The sequence below is a fragment of the Sinocyclocheilus grahami genome, unplaced genomic scaffold, assembly GCF_001515645.1.
Source record: "Sinocyclocheilus grahami isolate Dianchi unplaced genomic scaffold, SAMN03320097.WGS_v1.1 scaffold16.1, whole genome shotgun sequence".
Lineage (NCBI taxonomy): Eukaryota > Metazoa > Chordata > Actinopteri > Cypriniformes > Cyprinidae > Sinocyclocheilus > Sinocyclocheilus grahami.
Window position 1 is genome coordinate 2,418,871 of NW_015505195.1, and position 22,114 is coordinate 2,440,984.

At 34.9% G+C, this 22,114-nt stretch overlaps 2 protein-coding genes across 5 annotated transcripts in view; one reads left to right on the forward strand and one right to left on the reverse strand.

Annotated features, from left to right (window-relative positions):
* Positions 1-15,542, forward strand: part of LOC107548439 (choline transporter-like protein 5-B) — a 47,786-nt gene extending 32,244 nt beyond the window's left edge. For 2 of the 4 annotated variants that reach the window (XM_016229119.1, XM_016229112.1), the window contains exons 8-23: positions 583-706; positions 3,625-3,657; positions 6,625-6,708; positions 6,793-6,905; positions 8,436-8,567; positions 8,729-8,828; positions 8,948-9,040; positions 9,653-9,740; positions 9,902-10,164; positions 10,288-10,382; positions 11,189-11,292; positions 11,678-11,751; positions 12,187-12,257; positions 12,450-12,538; positions 12,994-13,078; positions 14,784-15,542. In XM_016229119.1, the coding sequence (XP_016084605.1) occupies positions 583-706; positions 3,625-3,657; positions 6,625-6,708; positions 6,793-6,905; positions 8,436-8,567; positions 8,729-8,828; positions 8,948-9,040; positions 9,653-9,740; positions 9,902-10,164; positions 10,288-10,382; positions 11,189-11,292; positions 11,678-11,751; positions 12,187-12,257; positions 12,450-12,538; positions 12,994-13,078; positions 14,784-14,917 (1,682 nt within the window). In that variant the 3' untranslated portion in view covers positions 14,918-15,542. Of the gene's footprint in view, positions 1-582; positions 707-3,624; positions 3,658-6,624; positions 6,709-6,792; positions 6,906-8,435; positions 8,568-8,728; positions 8,829-8,947; positions 9,041-9,652; positions 9,741-9,901; positions 10,165-10,287; positions 10,383-11,188; positions 11,293-11,677; positions 11,752-12,186; positions 12,258-12,449; positions 12,539-12,993; positions 13,079-13,421; positions 14,298-14,783 lie in introns of those variants that run through there. The other 2 variants (XM_016229126.1, XM_016229136.1) reach the window with 2 other exon arrangements.
* A 916-nt stretch (positions 15,543-16,458) lies between these two features.
* LOC107548462 (LIM/homeobox protein Lhx8-like) lies at positions 16,459-19,897 on the reverse strand. Its single transcript, XM_016229151.1, has 8 exons — positions 19,853-19,897; positions 19,067-19,207; positions 18,851-18,972; positions 18,545-18,765; positions 17,401-17,501; positions 17,106-17,201; positions 16,836-17,001; positions 16,459-16,587 (listed from the first exon to the last, which is right to left on the reverse strand). The coding sequence occupies exons 1-8, from the start codon at positions 19,853-19,855 to the stop codon at positions 16,511-16,513; spliced, it is 927 nt and encodes a 308-aa protein (XP_016084637.1). The 5' UTR covers positions 19,856-19,897; the 3' UTR covers positions 16,459-16,510.
* Positions 19,898-22,114: the final 2,217 nt, after the last annotated feature.

A 22,114-nucleotide genomic window follows, 5' to 3' on the forward strand; every position in this document is an offset into this window, starting at 1 on the left:
CAATTGCCTGTATTGGTGCCAAATTTCAGTTCAAAACATTTAAATGCACATCAGCATTAATAATGTACAAATGCTTCAAAAAACATCCACAATTTCAGGAGAATCTCGAAACTAGTTCCCGAACAAAGAAAACCAAACATTTATGGGTATAAGTGGGCTAAATTAATTCACATTAGAACTATGTGTAATTAAAATTAAGATACTAATGAAATATTACATGAATGTATGTAAATATGAATAGAAACCTGTATAGCAGGAGATCGGGGGTTTCAGTTCAGGCCACTGTATCTCTTTGAAGCCAGCATATCTGTTTTGATGTTAACATTGTGAATAATATAAGAGATAGAAAGAGAGAAAACGTCTCTGCCAAACCTGAGAAGGTCACTGCATCCTCTCCATATCTGCAAAGGAGGCACAGAATGATATGAAACCCTTGGATAGCTGCTGCTTATCACCTCAGAAATTCAGGCCTTGGAGATAAATGAGCAGACGGACACAAAGCATGTCCTCAACAGCTTATAAATACTTACAAAAAATTAAGTGGGATTTAAATTTTTTCTTTATTCTTTGCTATTCCGTCAGTTCTCCAGAGGTGCTTTCCCGATTTCATCACTAGAAACGGGATATTAACTGTTGCCAACCAAACAAGCTTCAAAGATGGACACGGTAAAATCAGAAGTGTCGTCGATCTGAGAGATGCAGCAAAGTAAGTTCACTTCTTAGTAGTGCTTAACACTAAGCACCCATATAAGACTACAGCTTAAAAAAAGTGTTCTACCAGCCTGTTTAGTATGTTATATTGATGCTGCATTGTCTGTATGGCTTCAAAATTGCTCTCATTCAGTGTAACATGAATATGAAGACTAGTTAGGCAAGCCAAAACAGCCATGCTGGCTTAGTTTGAGTTTGACATATGAATTTAGTTACGACAGTGTTTCTTAAATATCAACTTTAATTTCACACGCCATTTTGTGGTCAAATATTATTATATAATGGCACTAAATTATATAATTTACTACATAATTATATAGCATATAATTTAAAACCAGTGTTAGTTTCACTTGTATCATTCTGCAGTCTCTGTCTTCCATAATAAAATAATTTCATCTTAAATTTAATATTTAATGTCTAATTTAATATTTATTTGGTTAAGTAGCTGTGTTTTAAGTGGGAGAATATACAGTCAGTTGGTTGCTCATGGAAAATAAACTCCTTTGCTTTACATCAGGGTCCTGATCACCTTGTCAGTGCTTATTTTGCGGCAACAACTGGCTAAATATACAGTACATTATCCCATATATACGAGTCTAAAAATATATTTTGCCCTGCATAAAATCACTCAGCTCTTCCTAATTAGATACAATGATTAATAATTAATGAATGCTCTTCTGTTGGAGCTCTCAGTTTCCGTTTTAGTTGTACGAGTCAGATTTTAAGTGGGTGTACATTACCATTCAAACGTTAGGGCTCGGTAAGATTTTTTAATGTTTTCGAAAGGATTCTTTGATGAATAGAAAGGTCAAAGGACCAGAATTTATTTGAAACATTTTTTAAAAATATAATATTATACGTCTTTACTGTTTTATTTTTTAATCAATTTCATGTATCCTTGCTGAATAAAAGTATTATTTCCTTTCCAAAAAAACACCTGACCCCTGACTTTTGAATGGAAATGCGTCTTGATATTAAAAATGTGCAGTTGACCTTGTAAATACAGCAGGTAAACAAATAATACAGTTATTTCCAACATTTCTTCCTCAATATACTGTCTTCCCATCCAGGCAAGAGAGGACAATTTTATCTGGGTATGACATTTGGTCTTACAAAAGGTCAGAGAGAATCTGGCCTTTTAAGCAAATAAGTCAAGCTATGCATGTTTGCATGAGTTTGCTGCTGCCATAATAGCACTGATTTAAACGCTGTGGGTGAAAGGTCACACAGGGTATTTTCTTATTTTGGCAGGCTACAAAGTAAAATGAGTTAAAAGTAGTTCAGCTTTTTCCATCTAGCTGTTATTTAATGCACAAATGTGTCCCGTGTGAACAGGCCCTAACCAATTGTACTTTTGGAGTTTCACTCACTAAACCGGGCACTTTTATGCTCTAATCTAAAGATGTTTTTTTTTTTCTTCTTAGTAGTGCTTAACACTAAGCACCCATATAAGACTACAGCTTAAAAAAAGTGTTCTACCAGCCTGTTTAGTATGTTATATTGATGCTGCATTGTCTGTATGGCTTCAAAATTGCTCTCATTCAGTGTAACATGAATATGAAGACTAGTTAGGCAAGCCAAAACAGCCATGCTGGCTTAGTTTGAGTTTGACATATGAATTTAGTTACGACAGTGTTTCTTAAATATCAACTTTAATTTCACACGCCATTTTGTGGTCAAATATTATTATATAATGGCACTAAATTATATAATTTACTACATAATTATATAGCATATAATTTAAAACCAGTGTTAGTTTCACTTGTATCATTCTGCAGTCTCTGTCTTCCATAATAAAATAATTTCATCTTAAATTTAATATTTAATGTCTAATTTAATATTTATTTGGTTAAGTAGCTGTGTTTTAAGTGGGAGAATATACAGTCAGTTGGTTGCTCATGGAAAATAAACTCCTTTGCTTTACATCAGGGTCCTGATCACCTTGTCAGTGCTTATTTTGCGGCAACAACTGGCTAAATATACAGTACATTATCCCATATATACGAGTCTAAAAATATATTTTGCCCTGCATAAAATCACTCAGCTCTTCCTAATTAGATACAATGATTAATAATTAATGAATGCTCTTCTGTTGGAGCTCTCAGTTTCCGTTTTAGTTGTACGAGTCAGATTTTAAGTGGGTGTACATTACCATTCAAACGTTAGGGCTCGGTAAGATTTTTTAATGTTTTCGAAAGGATTCTTTGATGAATAGAAAGGTCAAAGGACCAGAATTTATTTGAAACATTTTTTAAAAATATAATATTATACGTCTTTACTGTTTTATTTTTTAATCAATTTCATGTATCCTTGCTGAATAAAAGTATTATTTCCTTTCCAAAAAAACACCTGACCCCTGACTTTTGAATGGAAATGCGTCTTGATATTAAAAATGTGCAGTTGACCTTGTAAATACAGCAGGTAAACAAATAATACAGTTATTTCCAACATTTCTTCCTCAATATACTGTCTTCCCATCCAGGCAAGAGAGGACAATTTTATCTGGGTATGACATTTGGTCTTACAAAAGGTCAGAGAGAATCTGGCCTTTTAAGCAAATAAGTCAAGCTATGCATGTTTGCATGAGTTTGCTGCTGCCATAATAGCACTGATTTAAACGCTGTGGGTGAAAGGTCACACAGGGTATTTTCTTATTTTGGCAGGCTACAAAGTAAAATGAGTTAAAAGTAGTTCAGCTTTTTCCATCTAGCTGTTATTTAATGCACAAATGTGTCCCGTGTGAACAGGCCCTAACCAATTGTACTTTTGGAGTTTCACTCACTAAACCGGGCACTTTTATGCTCTAATCTAAAGATGTTTTTTTTTTTTACAACCGTTTACCTGATTGCAGAAAGCCAAGGGTTTTGCTTCATGTGAGTCTTTTGTAACGTTCTCAATGCTTCTTTTTTGTAGCAAAGTTACAGCTATGCAGCAAGGAACAGAAAGGTCTCCATTTCTTGTCAGCTTTGAAATTTGACCTTGTCCTTCGCTTATCTACAAACTAACCTCCCTCACCACACATTCTGCACCTGCAGCCTCTCAAAGAATCTGTTGAACAGAAAAAACACATCTCTGGATGTTTTTTTCCCCTCATCAGAACTGAGGTCACTGACAAAATCCCTCTGCCTTTCAGATGTCTCACTTCTTAAGAATATAATGGCAAACGGAAGTGAGGAAGATGTGACTTAATGTCATCGCAAGGTTGTTTTGTACAGGAACTATGTTGATTGTGTTTTCAGCAAGTGTAGGCCAATGCTTCTTTTTTGTAGCAAAGTTACAGCTATGCAGCAAGGAACAGAAAGGTCTCCATTTCTTGTCAGCTTTGAAATTTGACCTTGTCCTTCGCTTATCTACAAACTAACCTCCCTCACCACACATTCTGCACCTGCAGCCTCTCAAAGAATCTGTTGAACAGAAAAAACACATCTCTGGATGTTTTTTTCCCCTCATCAGAACCGAGGTCACTGACAAAAATCCCTCTGCCTTTCAGATGTCTCACTTCTTAAGAATATAATGGCAAACGGAAGTGAGGAAGATGTGACTTAATGTCATCGCAAGGTTGTTTTGTACAGGAACTATGTTGATTGTGTTTTCAGCAAGTGTAGGAGTTTAAAATGCATTTGTAAAAATTGGGACACAGAGATCTCCTCCATTCATCTAAAATGTCTCTGTGTGATGAAAGTAGTTGAGCTGTTTTCAGTACAGTGCATTTAATGAATTATAATTTTTTATTTTTTTGCAGACTCATGCTCTCATATGAATCATTCATATGATTCCTGTGCAGGTGTCTGCACTGCATTTTTTTTTTTGTAGCAATATTCATCTGTTCTACTTTTTTCTCTTTACAACAATTATACAAAATTATAGCTAAGTATAGATAACTGCATTTATTAAAAAAGTAGCTTCACTGTAGTTACTTTAAATTGAGTAGCTTATAGCTTGACAAGTTTCAGTTTCAAAATAGCATCCTCAACACTACTGCTATCCTTTTCAAAGCCACCTCACATCCGTACATATAACATATTCATGTACCTAACTTGCAAGTAATAAAATCAAATGATAAATATACTATCATTAAAGATTCCAATCAAAATGTGCACATCCAGAAAAATATTTAATTATGTTCTCCTCTGTATGTTTTTTCCCCTTGTCAAAACTGAGGTCACTGACAAAATCCCTCTGCCTTTCAGATGTCTCACTTCTTAAGAATATAATGGCAAACGGAAGTGAGGAAGATGTGACTTAATGTCATCGCAAGGTTGTTTTGTACAGGAACTATGTTGATTGTGTTTTCAGCAAGTGTAGGCGTTTAAAATGCATTTGTAAAAATTGGGACACAGAGATCTCCTCCATTCATCTAAAATGTCTCTGTGTGATGAAAGTAGTTGAGCTGTTTTCAGTACAGTGCATTTAATGAATTATAATTTTTTATTTTTTTGCAGACTCATGCTCTCATATGAATCATTCATATGATTCCTGTGCAGGTGTCTGCACTGCATTTTTTTTTTGTAGCAATATTCATCTGTTCTACTTTTTTCTCTTTACAACAATTATACAAAATTATAGCTAAGTATAGATAACTGCATTTATTAAAAAAGTAGCTTCACTGTAGTTACTTTAAATTGAGTAGCTTATAGCTTGACAAGTTTCAGTTTCAAAATAGCATCCTCAACACTACTGCTATCCTTTTCAAAGCCACCTCACATCCGTACATATAACATATTCATGTACCTAACTTGCAAGTAATAAAATCAAATGATAAATATACTATCATTAAAGATTCCAATCAAAATGTGCACATCCAGAAAAATATTTAATTATGTTCTCACCACTGGTGACGTTTCGAGCCTAAAAGCTCTTCATCAGACTTTTAGGCTCGAAACGTCACCTGTGGTGAGAACATAATTAAATATTTTGCTACTTTTGGAGCTGTGGCGTGCCAACTTTGATTTTCCTGTTTGAAATACACTATCATTAGTGTCAAACTATCATGTTTTTTTTTTTTAAAGAAGACTCTCATGCTCACCTAGGCTGCATTTATTTGATCAAAAATACTGTAAAAACAGTAAAATTATTACAATTTAAAATAACAGATTTTTTTTAAAAATATACTTTAAAATGTAATTTATTCCTGTGATGGTAAAGCTGAATTTTCATCAGCCATTACTCCAGTCTCCAGTGTCACATGATCCTTCAGAAATCATTCTGATATGCTGATTTGGTGCTTAAGAAACATTTCTTATCAATGTTGAAAACAGTAGTTTTTTTGATGAATAGAAAGTGCAAAAGAACAGCATTTATTAATGTCTTTACTGTCACATTTGATCAATTTAATGCATCCTTGCTGAATAAAAATATTAATAAAAAATGGTAGTGTATATATACAATCACTTCTTTCACCCTAGATTAAAAAAAAAAAACATAATCTATACTAATTTTTAGTTTGACCTGAGTAAAACGAGACCGTGTGGGATAGAAATAAAGTCTGGAGTCATCTTTACAAAACATTTCTGCTGGACTAAATATTTTGTAAAACATTAAGAAAATGATGTGACTAATGACCTTTTAGACAGTTTGACATTGCACTGACTGTACTTCTGTCCCTCACAGCATCATTTTCAGTTAATATTTAATAACTTTGATTAAGTTCTTTAACCCTTCACCTCCACTGTTTTCTTACACCGGCAGTAACACTTGTGTGAAACATCTGGTAACACCTGTGTGAAACATCGACCTGACCTCTGTAGATCCATAATAACCAGCTGTAGTTTGCTTCTTAGATGAATGAAGAATGGACTGTATGTGGCATGTTTATGAGAGCGAGAGACATAAACCTCCCCATAAACTGCTCTACTTTCAGTAAAGTTGATGTGCAGTTTATATAATTTATTTACTGTTTTCTTGCTTTTACAGTGGCATCACCAGCCTTTTGGATGCAAAGGAAGTGGGCATTAAGATCTTTGAGGATTACGCCAGCTCGTGGTTTTGGATCCTAATGTATGTATAACATCATTTTTTGACCTTGAAGAAATGCAGCATATTGATAGGTGTAGCTGATCTGAGGTTTATGGGTGTTTTCAGTGGTCTAGTGATAAGTATGCTGATCAGTCTGATCTTCATTCTGCTGCTGAGGTTCACCGCTGGCTTTCTCTTCTGGATGGTCATCTTCGGGGTCATCGCAGCTTTGGGCTATGGTTGGTAATGACTACAGAATACTACATACCAATACTTAAAAACTCAACTCCGATATAGGCTACTAAATTTAAAGGGGACATCAGATGGCCATTTTCCACAAGTTGGTATGATTCTTTAGGGTCTTCATGAAATGTCTGCAATGTACTTTGGTTAAAATTCCTCAATGGTCGTGTAAAACAACACCGTTTTTACCTTGCCAAAAACAGCTCTGTTCACAGCGACCCGTTTCAGTGCATGTCTCTTTAAATGATAATGAGTTACTGCTCACCCCTCTCTTCTGTGGAAGAGGAAAAGTGATTTGCAAATAATCATATAAAATATAAAGTGTGAGTAAAACTTTTTAGCAAAACCAGCCTTGAATTGTCCCTCGTTCAGAAAGCAGTCTGGAGTGTATTCGGTGGCGCATTACCATCAAAAACAAAAACAAAACTATTCCACTGCATCCTCCTCAGTGGCTCTGATGTCGGGAGAAAATGAAGATTCTTATGTTCACTTTTACATCCAACTACAAAACACCTGCATTGCTTATGAGAAAATGGCAGACAGCGTACAACTGGCTGAGGGCGGAGATATGCAAATACGGGACAGTCCATCAGCGGTTGTGGGTGGGGCCTGAGCAGCATGACGTCATACTGCTCAGAAAGTCAAACAGCTTGATAATTAAGACTGTTTAGGTTTTTGGGGGATTAAAAAAAAAGACAAGTGAATGGATTTTTATCATTGTAGGGTGGTTGTGTACACACACTGCTAAGACATATTTATATGCAAACACCATGTAAAAGTGAATTTTGCATCCGTTGTCCCCTTTAACATTAACTTCTTAAAGGGATAGGTCATCCTGAGACGGCTTAGGTTTTTTGGGGATTAAAAAAATTTAATGAATGGATTTTTATCATTGTAGGGTGGTTGTGTACACACACTGCTAAGACATATTTATATGCAAACACCATGTAAAAGTGAATTTTGCATCCGTTGTCCCCTTTAACATTAACTTCTTAAAGGGATAGGTCATCCAAAAATATATATAAAAAAGTTATATAATATACTCATTCTCATGTTGTTTTAAAACCGTATATGACCCTGGACCACAAAACTTATTGTCTTAAGTGTCAATATTTCAAAATTGAGTTTTATCCATCATCTGAAAGATGAATAAATAAGCTTTCCATTGATGTATGGTTTGTTAGGATAGGACAATATTTGGCTGAGATACGACTATTTGAATATCTGGAATCTGAGGGTGCAAAAAAATCTAAATATTGAGAAAATCACAATTTTCAAAAAGTCCTTTTTGTCTTCTTCAGTCAGATCTCATCAGTGAATCAAATGATCCAGTTCACAAAACTGAATGAATCATTCACGAATCAGACTAATCTGGTTCTCTCACGAACTCTCAGGCAGTAAATGTTCACTTAAATAAAACCCTGGTCTTATAACTGGCTTTAACACTAAATTATGTGTCAGCTTGTTAGTTTGTGAATGTCTCTGCACTATGGGTTCATCCACTGTGTCCTGACTGTCACTTACAGGAATATGGCATTGTTACTGGGAGTACAGTTCACTCAAGGGGAAGCCGGACTCTGACATCACCATCTCAGACATTGGATTCCAGACTGACTTCCGGGTTTATTTGCAGCTGAGTCAGACCTGGCTCATATTCAGTGAGATTTCTTCGGTTATTCCAGAATATGAGTGTTTGTAGTGAAGTTTAAATCAAATAATACATCTTGAACCAAGCAATGCACCTGCACTGTCAAGCTGATGAAGGTTATGAAAAGTTCAGTTTGATGGGAGTGACTGCCAGCTTGATATTTTACCGCAGTGATCTCCTTGGCTGTCATTGAAGCTATCATCATCTTAGTGCTGATATTCCTGCGGAACAGAGTTCGTATTGCCATTGCTCTGCTAAAGGAGGGCAGCAAGTACGTTTCTTTCTCTCTTTTTCTTCTGTTTAATGGTGGTGCTTGGAAAGAATGGAAAAACGCCTGGAACAAAGCTGTCAAATGTTATATTACATGTTATCTCTCTCTCTTTCCTACAGGGCGATTGGCTGCATCATGTCAACACTATTCTATCCCATCATCACCTTCCTGCTTCTGGCTATTTGTATTGCATACTGGGCTGTTACAGCTGTGTATCCAAATTTCTATGTAATTTGAATGCTGAATGAAGTTGAATACTTTTTCATTTATGGACGTTTGTTTCTGCCTCAGGATAAAAAAAAACTTAAAGGTAATTGTGACTTTTCTTTATCTTACAATTCAGATTTAGATTTTCATGCAATTCTGACTTTTTATCTCACAAACTTGTTTCTTGCAATTCTGAGAATTACGAGATATAAACTCAGAATTGTGAGATATATAAACAGAATTCTGAGCAATTCTGAGAAGAAAAATCAGTATTGTGATATATAAACTCAGATTTGCAAGTAAAAAAATGTCAGAATTGTGAGAAAAAAAGTAGCGATTTTTATTCTGTGGCAGAAAAAAAAAACAGAATTGAGAGATGTAAACTCCGAATTGTAAAAACGTAAACATGTCAGAATGACTTAAAAGTCAATTCATTTTTTAAAATCTTTTTCATTCTGTGGTGGAAACCAGCTTCCATACAAGACTACCTGTTTTATCGGAGCAGTCTTTATTTTAGCAGTTACATTTGGTAGTACAGAAATTGCAAAAAAACATATTATGAATGGTTTTACTTAACTAGTTTGTATTGTAGTTTCCTTAACCACAACTTCTTGTAGGTTCCTGGCATCATCTGGTGATGCAGTATATAAAGTAATGTCAACGCTACCCAACTGCAAGTATACCAACCTCACCTGTGACCCAGAGGTAAGAACTTACCCGACTGTAATCTGTGATCATCTGAGATACAGGAATCTGTTTACACAGTGTACAGGTTTTCATTGTGCTAAATTTGAATATTAAGTCCATTTATATTGACTCTGAGTTTAGTAGTTATGTCATGTTGGTTTCTCTTTGATGTGTTTCAGACCTTCAGTCAGTCCAATGTCACGAAACTGTGTCCGGGCTCCCAGTGCACCTTTGCTTTTTACGGTGGGGAGAGTTTGTACCACCGTTATATATTTGTTCTTCAGCTCTGCAATTTGCTGGTCTTCCTCTGGCTGGTAAATTTCACCATCGCTCTGGGCCAGTGCACCCTTGCTGGGGCTTTTGCCTCGTATTACTGGGCCTTGAGGAAGCCAGCAGACATCCCACCTTGCCCGCTGGCTTCATCATTTGGCAGGGCTTTAAGGTATGTTACCATTTCTGGTCTTAGAAGCTTGTAGATGATTGATTACATCTGTGAGTGGAGAGCGGCAGGACTGAAATTAAATGTTCACTGTAATCACATTACCATGTTATGTTACATGTACAGGTATCACACAGGCTCTCTTGCGTTTGGAGCTTTGATTCTGTCCATTGTACAGTTTATACGGATTATTCTTGAGTATCTCGACCACAAACTGAAAGGTATAAATCACATTTTCATTTTCAAAAGTTTGACTCATTTTCATTATCAGTGATGGTTACAGTGATGCCTCCACTTGATATTGTTCTTGTATTACAATGTTTTAATAAAATAAGAATTATATTTTATAATGTAGTTTACGTCATACTTCAAACATTTATAATATTCTTATCTACACTGGCTATATGTTTGAAATTGTGGCTTTTCTAATTTTAGATTTTAACTTATTAAATAGTTGCATTAAATAGTTTCCTCGAGTGCATTTTCACAATAACTTTAATCATAACATCACAAATTGCTGATGCTAGAAGAAAGTTTGCATTTTTACCTAAATCAGGCAGATACACCACTGTTCAAAATTGTGGATCAGTAGGATGTTTATTTACTTTTCTTCAGCAAGGATGCATTAAATTGATCAAAATTGACTGTAAAGGCATTTGTTACAAAATATTTCTGTTTCAGATAAATGCTGTTCTTTTGACCTTTCTGTTCATCCTGAAAAAATGCATTACAGTTGCCACAAAAATATTAAGAAGACTGTTTCAACAATGTTAATAATAAGAAATGACACTGTAATAGCTGTTGAAAATTCAGCTTTGCCATCACAGGAATAAATTACGTTTTAAAAGATATTAAAATGGAAAACATTTGTACTTTTATCAAATAAATGCAGCCTAGGTGAGCATAAGAGACTTCTTTCAAAAACATTTAAAAATCATACCTACCCAAACTTTTGAATGGTAGTGTAAAAATAGTGTAGAATACATTGTGAATAATGGTACTGCTCTTTCATCTGTCTTTGTCGCAGGTGCTCACAATGCATTTACACGCTTCCTGCTGTGCTGCCTAAAATGCTGTTTCTGGTGCCTAGAGCACTTCATCAAGTTTATGAACAGGAATGCTTATATTATGGTGAGTCAGTACAGGCATTTCATAACTTTATACTATATACATATCTACTATATAACAGCATGCATTTTCAATGTGGATACTAAATTGCTTCTCCTGCTGTGCTGCCTAAAATGCTGTTTCTGGTGCCTAGAGCACTTCATCAAGTTTATGAACAGGAATGCTTATATTATGGTGAGTCACTCCACTTTTTCAAGGTACAGGCATTTCATAACTTTATACTATATACATATCTACTATATAACAGCATGCATTTTCAATGTGGATACTAAATTGCTTTATTTGTTTAAATATGAAAAGCAATGTTGAACCTGAGTTGTCGAGACCGAGACTGGCAGAAAAGAGGAGTGCATTGACATCTATTGTTCGTTTTTATTCATGTCCTCAGATTTCAATATATGGGAAGAATTTCTGTGCCTCAGCGCGAGACGCTTTCTTCCTGTTAATGAGGAACGTTATGAGGTAAGAGTCTGCACAGCTGCGACATTTATAATGTCATTGTCAAGGTGTGAAGCTGCAAGGACTCTGTCTCTCACACACACACCTGTTCAAGAATTTGTTCCAGTTATTGTGACATTTCCAGGATGGTTTTTAGGATGTTATTGTTTTATTAGGTTTATCACTGTCAAATTTCACTAAGTGTTTCTTCCATGCCATAAAATAAACACGTTTTGTTGTCTGATGTTTTTCTTCTGTGTTCGACTTGTGAAGCATAATTTTAATAAAAGTCATATGTGGAGATAAACACCTTTGACAGGCACTACAAATATTATTAACTAATAAATTGCAAATTCTTTAAATAGTCCTTAGAATAAAATGTCTAGTTTATGTAATGGCTCCAGTACTAAATATGACTATATATAGCATCTATTTATTATTCTGTGTAAATTTCTCTAGAGTTGCTGTTCTAGACAAGGTGACTGACTTCCTGCTGTTCTTGGGGAAACTGCTGATCTCAGGGAGTGTGGGTGAGTCAACCGTTTCATCTGACATACAGACAGGGCAACATTTAATAGAGTCTGGGGGCTTAAACCACACACAGAGACACCGCATAGACCTGCCTACATACACATAAATTATAAACACAAAAATGATTGATGTCACATTGTTTGCCATCCTGGCTCTTTTTGTTTGCTGATGTTGTGAATATGTATTTGCAGGTGTCCTTGCATTCTTTTTCTTCACCCGCCAAATACCAGTAATCCAGGAAGAGGTGCCATCATTAAATTATTATTGGGTCCCTCTACTGGTGAGTGCAAGCATTACAGCTTCCTCATGTTCTAGAAATTATGCTTGTGTATATATACACTGTGTGTGTATATATATTTGCATTTTAGAAATGTTAATTTATTAAGAAATACATTTAAAAATATAGAATTCCTCTGTTTTATTTAGTGATATAAATATTAATAATATATGTAAAATACAATTAATATGCATATATATATGGTTAGTACTATAAGTACACACAAACACACATAGATATATATATAATTTTTAATACATTATCAAATAAATTAACAAATATATAATATATATATATACATTTTATATATATATATATAAAGATTAATACATTATATACACATACATTTATATAAAAAAACATCATTAAAAACATAACCGATTTGTATTTATCGAGGTATGTTGGAACGCTGATTTATTCTAATTTAATTTATCTTTTAATCTTTTTTCCATTCACAGACTGTGATATTTGGATCCTATATGATTGCACATGGGTTCTTTAACGTCTATGCCATGTGTGTAGATACGTTGTTCCTCTGCTTCTGTAAGTACACCTTATTAAATCTGCAATATTCATGTATGTGTGTTTTGTAATAAATGCTGAACATCATGATGTTTTCAACTTAAACAGCTGGTTTTGTTCTTGATGAATACTGTACACACCCACTGGTCTTTACCTTTCCTCTTCTTTTCTCTGCATGACTTTGATCACTTCTGTTCTCTAATTAAATTGTGTATTTATTCTTTTCACTTCTTCTTTTCAAACTGCATGACTGCTGACTAACTCTGCTTTCTTATTTATTTTTTCCCCTTTTTCTTTGCAACACTCTGTCTTTCCTCCTTCTCTTCCATTCTTCCGTCATCTGGTTTGACGGGACTCCCTTCAGGTGAAGATCTTGAAAGGAACGATGGCAGTCCTTCCAAACCATATAACATGCCTCCAGGCCTGCACAGGATACTTGACAAAACTGATCAAGCAGGCAAAAAGTATTCTGTGTCCTGAAGCCGTCACCTCAGTGGGACGTGAAGAACAGCGCTAGTACTGTAGCTCACTGCATCTCTCCCGCAGCACAGCAAGGCCTTCTGGGATATAGAATCAGATAGCATTTATAGAAGCGATCTTCCCTCTGCACTGTCTGCTAATACTGACTGACTCCTGCTCTATTTTTTCCCATACTTTTTCCCTCTTTTTCTTTTTGCTGGTAATTCTGTCCATCATTGCCTTACCCATTGTTTGTCTTCTGGAGAAAAGTAATTGAATTAAGGTCTGATAATACTCTGGTAACCAATGATGAAAGCAAGTTATTCTATATATTTACTCTCTTTATCTTGCAGTATCCTACTCTTTCTACGTTTTCATGTCATTTTTGGTTTACAAGTTTATGCAGTACATTGATGTGCATGTGGATGGATTGACTGATTTCTTAGTCCACATGATTGTAATATTAACTTTGTCATAGTCTAATGGCAAATGCTATTGTATTGGGGGAATCTTAATAGATAGTGTATATTCTCTTATAACCATGTTTTGATAGAATCTATGAATTTTTCAGGTGTTCTGATAACAGTATTTAGTAACTGTGCCTGATTTAAAAGGAAGAGTGCTGCTCTTCTTTGTTTTTGATTTTTTTTTTTGCAATCAATCTGAAAGTTTTTCAAGTTCAATTTATAAAAGGAGCATAAAAGCCATTTTTTTGTAATTTTGTAGACGGGTTTGATGCTGTGTCTACTCTGTGAAGTTCAGTACAAGTTGTCTTTTAATGGGGGAAAGTTTTGTAAAAATATTATGTTTTTTTCCATTAGAATAAAGCTGAACTAAATATTATGAATGGTTTGATTATTTTCTTATTTCTCTTTCATACTTCAGAATTCTGCCACTCTCATCTTCTTTCTGCCACTCAAAGCTTTATTTTTTTTATGTTTTTGAAAGTAGTCCCTAAAAGAGTAATATTATGAAATATAACAATTTAAAAGAACTTTTTTTCTATTTGAATATATTTTAAAATGTATTTGTGTGGTGGCAAAGCTGAATTTTCACATGATCCTTCAGAAATCATGCTGATTTGGTGTTCAAGAAACATATATATGTAATGTTGCAAAAGATTTATATTTCAAACTTTGTTCATTTAAAAATCCTGAAAAGAATTGATCACGGTTTCCACAAAAATATTAAGCAGCAAATACTCATTGATGCAAAAATCACATGAACGATTGGTTGGCATTAATGTTACTTGTGCTCCTGTTCTCAGTGCTTGATCTGGAGAAGAACAACGGCTCAGTGTCCCGTCCGTATTATATGGGCAGCAGCCTGCGTGCCATCCTCAACAAGAAGAACCACAAGAGACCAGAGGAGAAAAAGAAAGGTAGACAACAGAAGAAGTAGCAACCAAACAAAAGGCACTGACATGTAAAACACACATTCTGGTTATTCTGTGTAAATAACCAGAATGTGAGACTGGCAAATGGACTGGTTTAAGCAATATTCAGTCATGTATGTGATAGTTTTGTATTAGAAATCTCATTAGAAGCCCAAAAATATAATTTGTACTGATCTGCAGCTCTCTGTTTATTATGCAGGTAAATATAATTGACAGTAAGCAACTAAATGAATTTAGGTTATTTCCTGTGTATGGATGTGTCTTATTTTGTATTGCTTTTTATAGATTTTAGTCATTTTTTTAACTGATTCTTGTCTTTTATATGACCATTGCAGTCTGTTAGCACCCATTTGGGGTGAAACTGACACTTCTCTCATATTGAGAAAATGACCGGTAACATTTATTCATTCTTCACTAAATACATTTTTCTCAACTTTTACGAGTTGCTGTTTGTAATTGCAGTTCAGCTGAAGTGCCTTATTCCATCACGCAGTTAACAGCTCTTATAACCTCAACCACATGTTGATATGATCCCTTTTCTGCTGTGCAGAGCTTATAACTCTATTTATTCTTCATTACTGCTCTTATTCATCCATCCAACTGCGTTTCTCATCAGGCCAATTGCTCTCTACACTCTTAAAAATAAAGGTGCTTCACGATGCCATAGAAGAACCTTTTTGGTCTAAATGGTTCCATAAAGAACTGTTAACATCTGAAGAACCTTTGTTTCACAACAGGTTCTTTGTGGCGAAAGAAGGTTCTTCAGATTATAAAAAGGTAAGAAAGAGATGGTTCTTTAAAGAACCTTTGACTGAATGGTTCTGTGGAACCAAAAATGGTTCTTCTATGGCCTCGCTTGAAGCACCTTTATTTTTAAGAGTGTAGCACTCCTTCAGAGTGTGATTTCATTGTGTCCATTCACATTTCATTTTAGCCATGGAAAGACTTGAATTCATCTTAATAACACCTTGATATGAATATGTGTACAGAGTAGTGGTAGTTATGTGATGTGAACTAATTTCGGTTCATATTTTGATGGTTATGTCATTGGCATCAATTTGAAGTATTCGTTTGTTGTTTTAATTATTTTTATAAAAACATGCTTTACTTTTCCTTTTATTAAGTATTAAAAGTGTATTACCATTTTTATGTTGTTTTATGTTAAGAACACTTGAATGTGAACAGTGATAACAGTGAGTGCATGTGCTGGATTGTTATTCAGCTTTCATAATTCATCTAAATTGTATTTTGAGGTTAACACCTGTCTAATCATTGGTATGTAACTTTATTTAATCCTCTTCATAGTTTACAGTGTGGTAAACATGTTTATTATTTTTGTAAACACATATTGTGCTGTTTTGCAAAGCTTAATAACACTGTATGATGTAATCCAAATGCATGCAAGGATAAATTCAGAAATAAAGTATTTCATATAGACACGTGACAAGAAGTTATTTATTTTTAGTTAAACCACATGGGATGGGAACAAAACACATAATAAATAAAAACATAAATTAATACATTTAATACAAAGGTATGAGTGGCATAAATGTAGTTACAACCGCTGGTACAACATTTACAACTGAACTGACAATTGTTTAGCTGCTGCTGATTGGTAGATGTGTTGATTTGTGGGACAGTAACGGCTGATAGAGTAAAAATGATGGTGTGTGCACTAAAAACAAAAGACAAACAAGGCCATTAACAAAAGCACAAACACAGAGGGACAAATTTATGTCATCCTGACACTGGATACCATTTCCATTAGCAGTTTTAGTAATATTCATCAAAAACAGCCAATAAATTTGATGTTCTTTCAGTGCTTTTGCTCTATCGGGACAGTTTTCAACACTAAAAATGTTAAATAGATAATGTACTATTCAAAGACTTCATCTGATTGTACTACATTCCCATAAATCTCACCATCGATGCAGGTGCTGTGTAGTGCTGTAAGCAGGGATGTGTGTGAATAGTGCTGCTCATTCAGGGTGGACATGAGCTGGCATGAAGACAGACCTCCTGTTGGTACTGCTGAATGAGGGGGAGAAATGTGCTTCTTATGACGGGCACGACAGTTTTGAAACCAGACCTGACCAGAAAGAAATTCAAAGAAATTACTTGGACAACACATGAACTCTTCTTTGTTGCATCATTATTAAACAAATGGTAATGGGCACTTTAGAAACTGCTAACCTGAATGACACGTCGGCTAAGCCCAGTCTGTTCAACAAGCCTCTGAAATGTTTGTGCGTCTGGGTTATTGTCCTGAGCAAACTGAGCCTGCATAACCTGCAAGTCACAAACATCAAAATACTGTAGTGTCAACAGGGCAAGAAACATTAAGCTAGTGGGAAATCTGTAAGTATGCTTTGATTACAGGTAGCAACAACATAGCAAGGATCTTACACTGAACTTCATCTTAATAATACAAACCCCGGAACTCAGTATGTGGCACATATTGAACAGCGAGAGTGATGCTTTTGTTTACCTGTAGCTGGTTTGAAGTGAAACTGGTACGTGCTCTTTTAGATGGTTTTTGGTTTATTTCACAGCCTGTATGCAACGCACCTTCAGGAGAGACGGTTTTTCCTGGAATAATAAATGGTAAGGCACAGGTGTAATTATTTATAAGACATACCGAGCATGCTACAAACCAGAAGACACCAAAACCAAGCAACTGCCTTATTCCCCCTAAGATGTTACTAGATTACTTTTACACAAACTGTGCAAATCATATCTAGTTTAACTTTGTAAAGCCAAACATATGAAAATATATATTTAGAAAAATCTAATTTTTTAAAATGGAACAGTTTATTGAAACTTCAGACAAAATCTAGACAAAAAGGTAGGGTTTATTGTTAAGAATCATTGATAAATTAGTCTTTTATGGCTGATATAGTATGATATACAGAATATGGAGAACATTTTTTTTTTTTTTTTACTGATTTTATTCAGAGGCCCAAACTAAGCAAAAATATGCAGTTTGATGAAGTTGCTGATATGTGTATGGACCGAAATTCTGATAGCTTGTGATTTAAATCAGTGAAATCGTTTTAGAGGACTTCTTACATAAAAAGCATATAAATATCGGTCACTCTATATGGTACAATAATATGTCTTAGTAAAATGATATTTAATCAGTTTTATGATCAAAGCTCTAGTTTTAATTATGGGGTGCAAAACATATAATGCAATGCAATACAATGATGTTTGAGAGATGTACAAATAAACGTTCCTCAAAAGATTGATGTATTGTATTTGATGCATTAACATGGTTTTTTAAAAACATTATATATGGATAATCAAATAAACCTAAGTTGCTTCAGTGCAATAAGTGTTCATCTTGAAATATTACTAACAATATCATTTTTTCTTACATTTACTTTTTTTTTAAAACTGTAAAAAACAATTCACACCAAGACGTAACGTGCCTCAACCTGAAGGTGGACATTTTTTTAAATTATCCCAAAATAACTTTTACTTGTATGTGGTCAATTGTGTGCAACAGTTTTTACAGCAAAGTTTAGATCATGTCGATAATTTAGAGGCCTTAGAAATCTTATCAAATATGGTACAGTAGGCTTTAAAGGGTTGAAGTACAGCTCTGTATGCATTCAGGACTCACAACTCACCTTTTTCAGCAGCACCTTTGAGTTTGTCCAGCATGCTGTCGTAATGATATCGACACAACAATTTTTGCCCAACCAAAGCAAACTCCTCGCCTGTGGACAGCTGTTTCTTACAAGAGAAGCACAAGAAACATGCCAGGTGGTAAACATTTCCCTTTGCCCTGCGCACCCAGTCTGTGGAGTGAACTGTTTCACCGCAGCACGAGCACCATGTCCGATACCTCCTGTCAAACAGCCATAATGGATTAGGTTGAATACATACTGAAACACCTTGTCTGCATATACATAATGTACATCTTTCAGAAGTACCTGAAATAATCTAGTTTGCAGAAGACCTCTTGCTCTCTAACGTAGCAGGTTGCGTGTCCACTCAGAGTGGCTTGGCACACACTGCATGAAAGGCATTGCACATGCCAGCACAAGTCACTGACCTGCATTCAACAAGAGATTACATTACAAACCGATCAGACAGCATTTCAAATTGTCAATGCAATGAACAAATATGAACTAAATGATCCTTGTCACCTTAAGGAGATACCGGTCTAGGATGTCCTCTCTACACCTTGTGCAAACTGCTTTGCCTTGGAAAGCATCAGATGCCATGGCTTGAGGTAGAGCAGATGGAGAAGCCGGATCAGATCGGCCATTCATAAGTTCCGATGAACTCTGTAGAAACAGAATTATATTTGGTCCAGAATTTAAACATACAGAACATTTTGTTGGTTTCACTCAACTGAAAACTATAGCCTAGTTAAACTGCCAACTTCTATAAAGCACTGATAATCGCACTGGGTTAGGGAAATACGTCTTTAAAAGTATATACATTTAATTAATTTGATTCAACAATTGCCATTTTATGTACATATTAATTGTAAATTTTTAATCAAATGTAAATTTTTTATTAAAATTTTACAAACGAAAAAAATCGAATTTTCATTCAGTTTTACGAACAGATAGATAATATCGCGTTCGCTTGAGGAGGTAACCATAGCAACCGTCGCTCGTGCCTTTATTATTAAGATCTGTATCGGTACACCGGCAAAGTATAGGTAAGCTATTGTCATTATTTAACGCTTTATTCTAGGCTTTATTCATATCACATTTGTATCACAAAATTCTTTAATCGGTTTTTAAAGTTTTAGAAAGTATTTAAGGCCGCGAAAATACGGTTTGCGCGAGATGAACCTCAATGGATTAAACCCGAAGAATTAGCTAGAAATGTAGCAATAGTTGACCCTTTGACTGAAGGTTCATGGTTCATCGATGGCTTCAGGTCATAACCTAACCCTAAGCAAAAAAATATATATTTACCATACAAATGTTGTTTGTAACTTCTCTGCACTTGCTGGTAAAATCCTCACTGCGATCCATAGACATGACTGTAGTGAATGCGCTTCGGATTTCCAAATCTCGCCCCGAAACTCAGCCTTTAAATGCGCGCGCTCCATCCCATAAACATCATCCACTCTCCTCTTCACCATGACAACCGCAACACTCACCAAAACTACATTTACGACTTTCAGAATTTCAGGCAGTGTTAAATCACGCCCGACTCTTGGAGTAATGTGCAGTAGGCTATATTATGTACTTGAAATCCGCATTAGTGATTCGGAAACGGTTCACACATAATGCCTTCAACCTCAGACGTATCAATTACGCACGCCAGTCAAACCCTCTGAAGAATCAGTGGAAGAAGAGAATTGATTTATTTAATTACACCAATTAAAACCCCGCGTTTGCAACCAGAGCAACCCAAAGGTGAAGAGGTCTCATTAAACTCTTGACACTTAATTTCGCCATTTCAAGGCGGGTCCAATTCTTCTTCTGCTATAATTTAGGGGAAATAGGCTAGTAGAAATATTTCGTCCAAACTGTGCACGGAACACATCACTTCGGGAAGAAAAAAAATCAATTCATCATTATGATGAAGGAAAAAAATCAATAAATTCTCGTATTCATAATTAAACTACAGGTGTTTCCTAAAGCAATTTCCGTTTTAATGAGCGTTTTGATGACTTTATGCACATTTGACAGACAATTATGTGCCACAAAACCTACACAGTTTATAGGACGTTTTAAACTTTTGTTTGAATACTTTGTTAATGCTTTAAGATAACAACAACAGCAACAATAGTAGTAGTAGTAGTAGTAGTAAGCATCTTATCATTATTATTATTATCATCATCAATATTGATTTATTTAATTTCGTAGGATTATCTGTTTGTTAGACGAATACTAGGTTTAGTTACTTTTATAAAGGCCCTAATTTATAGGGTCACGTTTTATTAATTTTAATTTACCAAATTTTAGCAATTGTGCCTAATGACTGATATCTTAATAGTTATAATTGTGTACTATGGCATTTAAACAGTAAAAAAAAAACAACTTTTGTTTGAATACTTTGTTAATGCTTTAAGATAACAACAACAGCAACAATAGTAGTAGTAGTAGTAAGCATCTTATCATTATTATTATTATCATCATCAATATTGATTTATTTAATTTCGTAGGATTATCTGTTTGTTAGACGAATACTAGGTTTAGTTACTTTTATAAAGGCCCTAATTTATAGGGTCACGTTTTATTCATTTTAATTTACCAAATTTTAGCAATTGTGCCTAATGACTGATATCTTAATAGTTATAATTGTGTACTATGGCATTTAAACAGTAAAAAAAAAACACTTAATAAAACAATTTCTCTTAGTAACTTTACTAATACAGTCAGTTTGACATTTTCCATAATTGGCATCTGTTTTCACTTTGCTTTCCATGAGAGGCATAATTTTCCTTGTTTAAGTTATGGCGTTTTGTTTGTATGACAAATTTTTTTTTTACGTACTTAATTGTCTAACTGTTATTATTTATATATTTTTTTAAAACAAAGTGTGCCAATGGAAATACTCATCGTGCGCTCCGATGAGGCCTTCTTTAGACCGTGTGTTTTGAGTCAAGGATGTCGTGATCACTTCAGGACTGCAGTGATCTCTGTCTGGCCAATCAGAGAGCCTTGTAAAAACGCCCTAATCAGGAAATGATTGTCTCCACAATCACAGCACAAATGTCCAATCTAACACTGATTGCACTTGCTGCCACCCACAGCACAACCAAACACCATGACAATCCCACCGATGCATCATACACACACACACACACGTTTCTCTATCTTAGTGAGGACATTGCATAGACTTCCACTGATTTTCTATCAGGTTAATGATATTTTCTATCAGCTGACCCAACCCTACCCCTAAACTTACCGATCACAAAAATGTGCAGAACACTCGATTTAAATCAAAACATATTTTGGCAAATTTATAAGCCTTTTTAACTAGTGAGGACCAGTCAAATGGCCTCATGGGTTGTCAAAGTATAAGTAATGACATTTGGTCCTCACAATTATAGTCAAAATAAGTATACACACACACACACACAAACAGACCAAACTATATTTTTATCTCCTAACCCAACCCTGCCCCTTACAGAAAACTTGCCTGCATTGTTAAACTTTCAGATAAACATCATTGGGTATTTTTAATAATTTTTTCCCTTGTGGGGACCACAGTCTGGTCTCCAC

Excerpts from the sequence above, each read along its gene's own strand:
- LOC107548462 (XM_016229151.1), bottom strand. Across the intron at positions 17,202-17,400 it reads TCACTTCAAACCAGCTACAG|GTTATGCAGGCTCAGTTTGC; the intron begins GTAAACAAAAGC and ends TGTGACTTGCAG. Across the intron at positions 16,588-16,835 it reads ACACAGCACCTGCATCGATG|TGCACACACCATCATTTTTA; the intron begins GTGAGATTTATG and ends TTTTGTTTTTAG.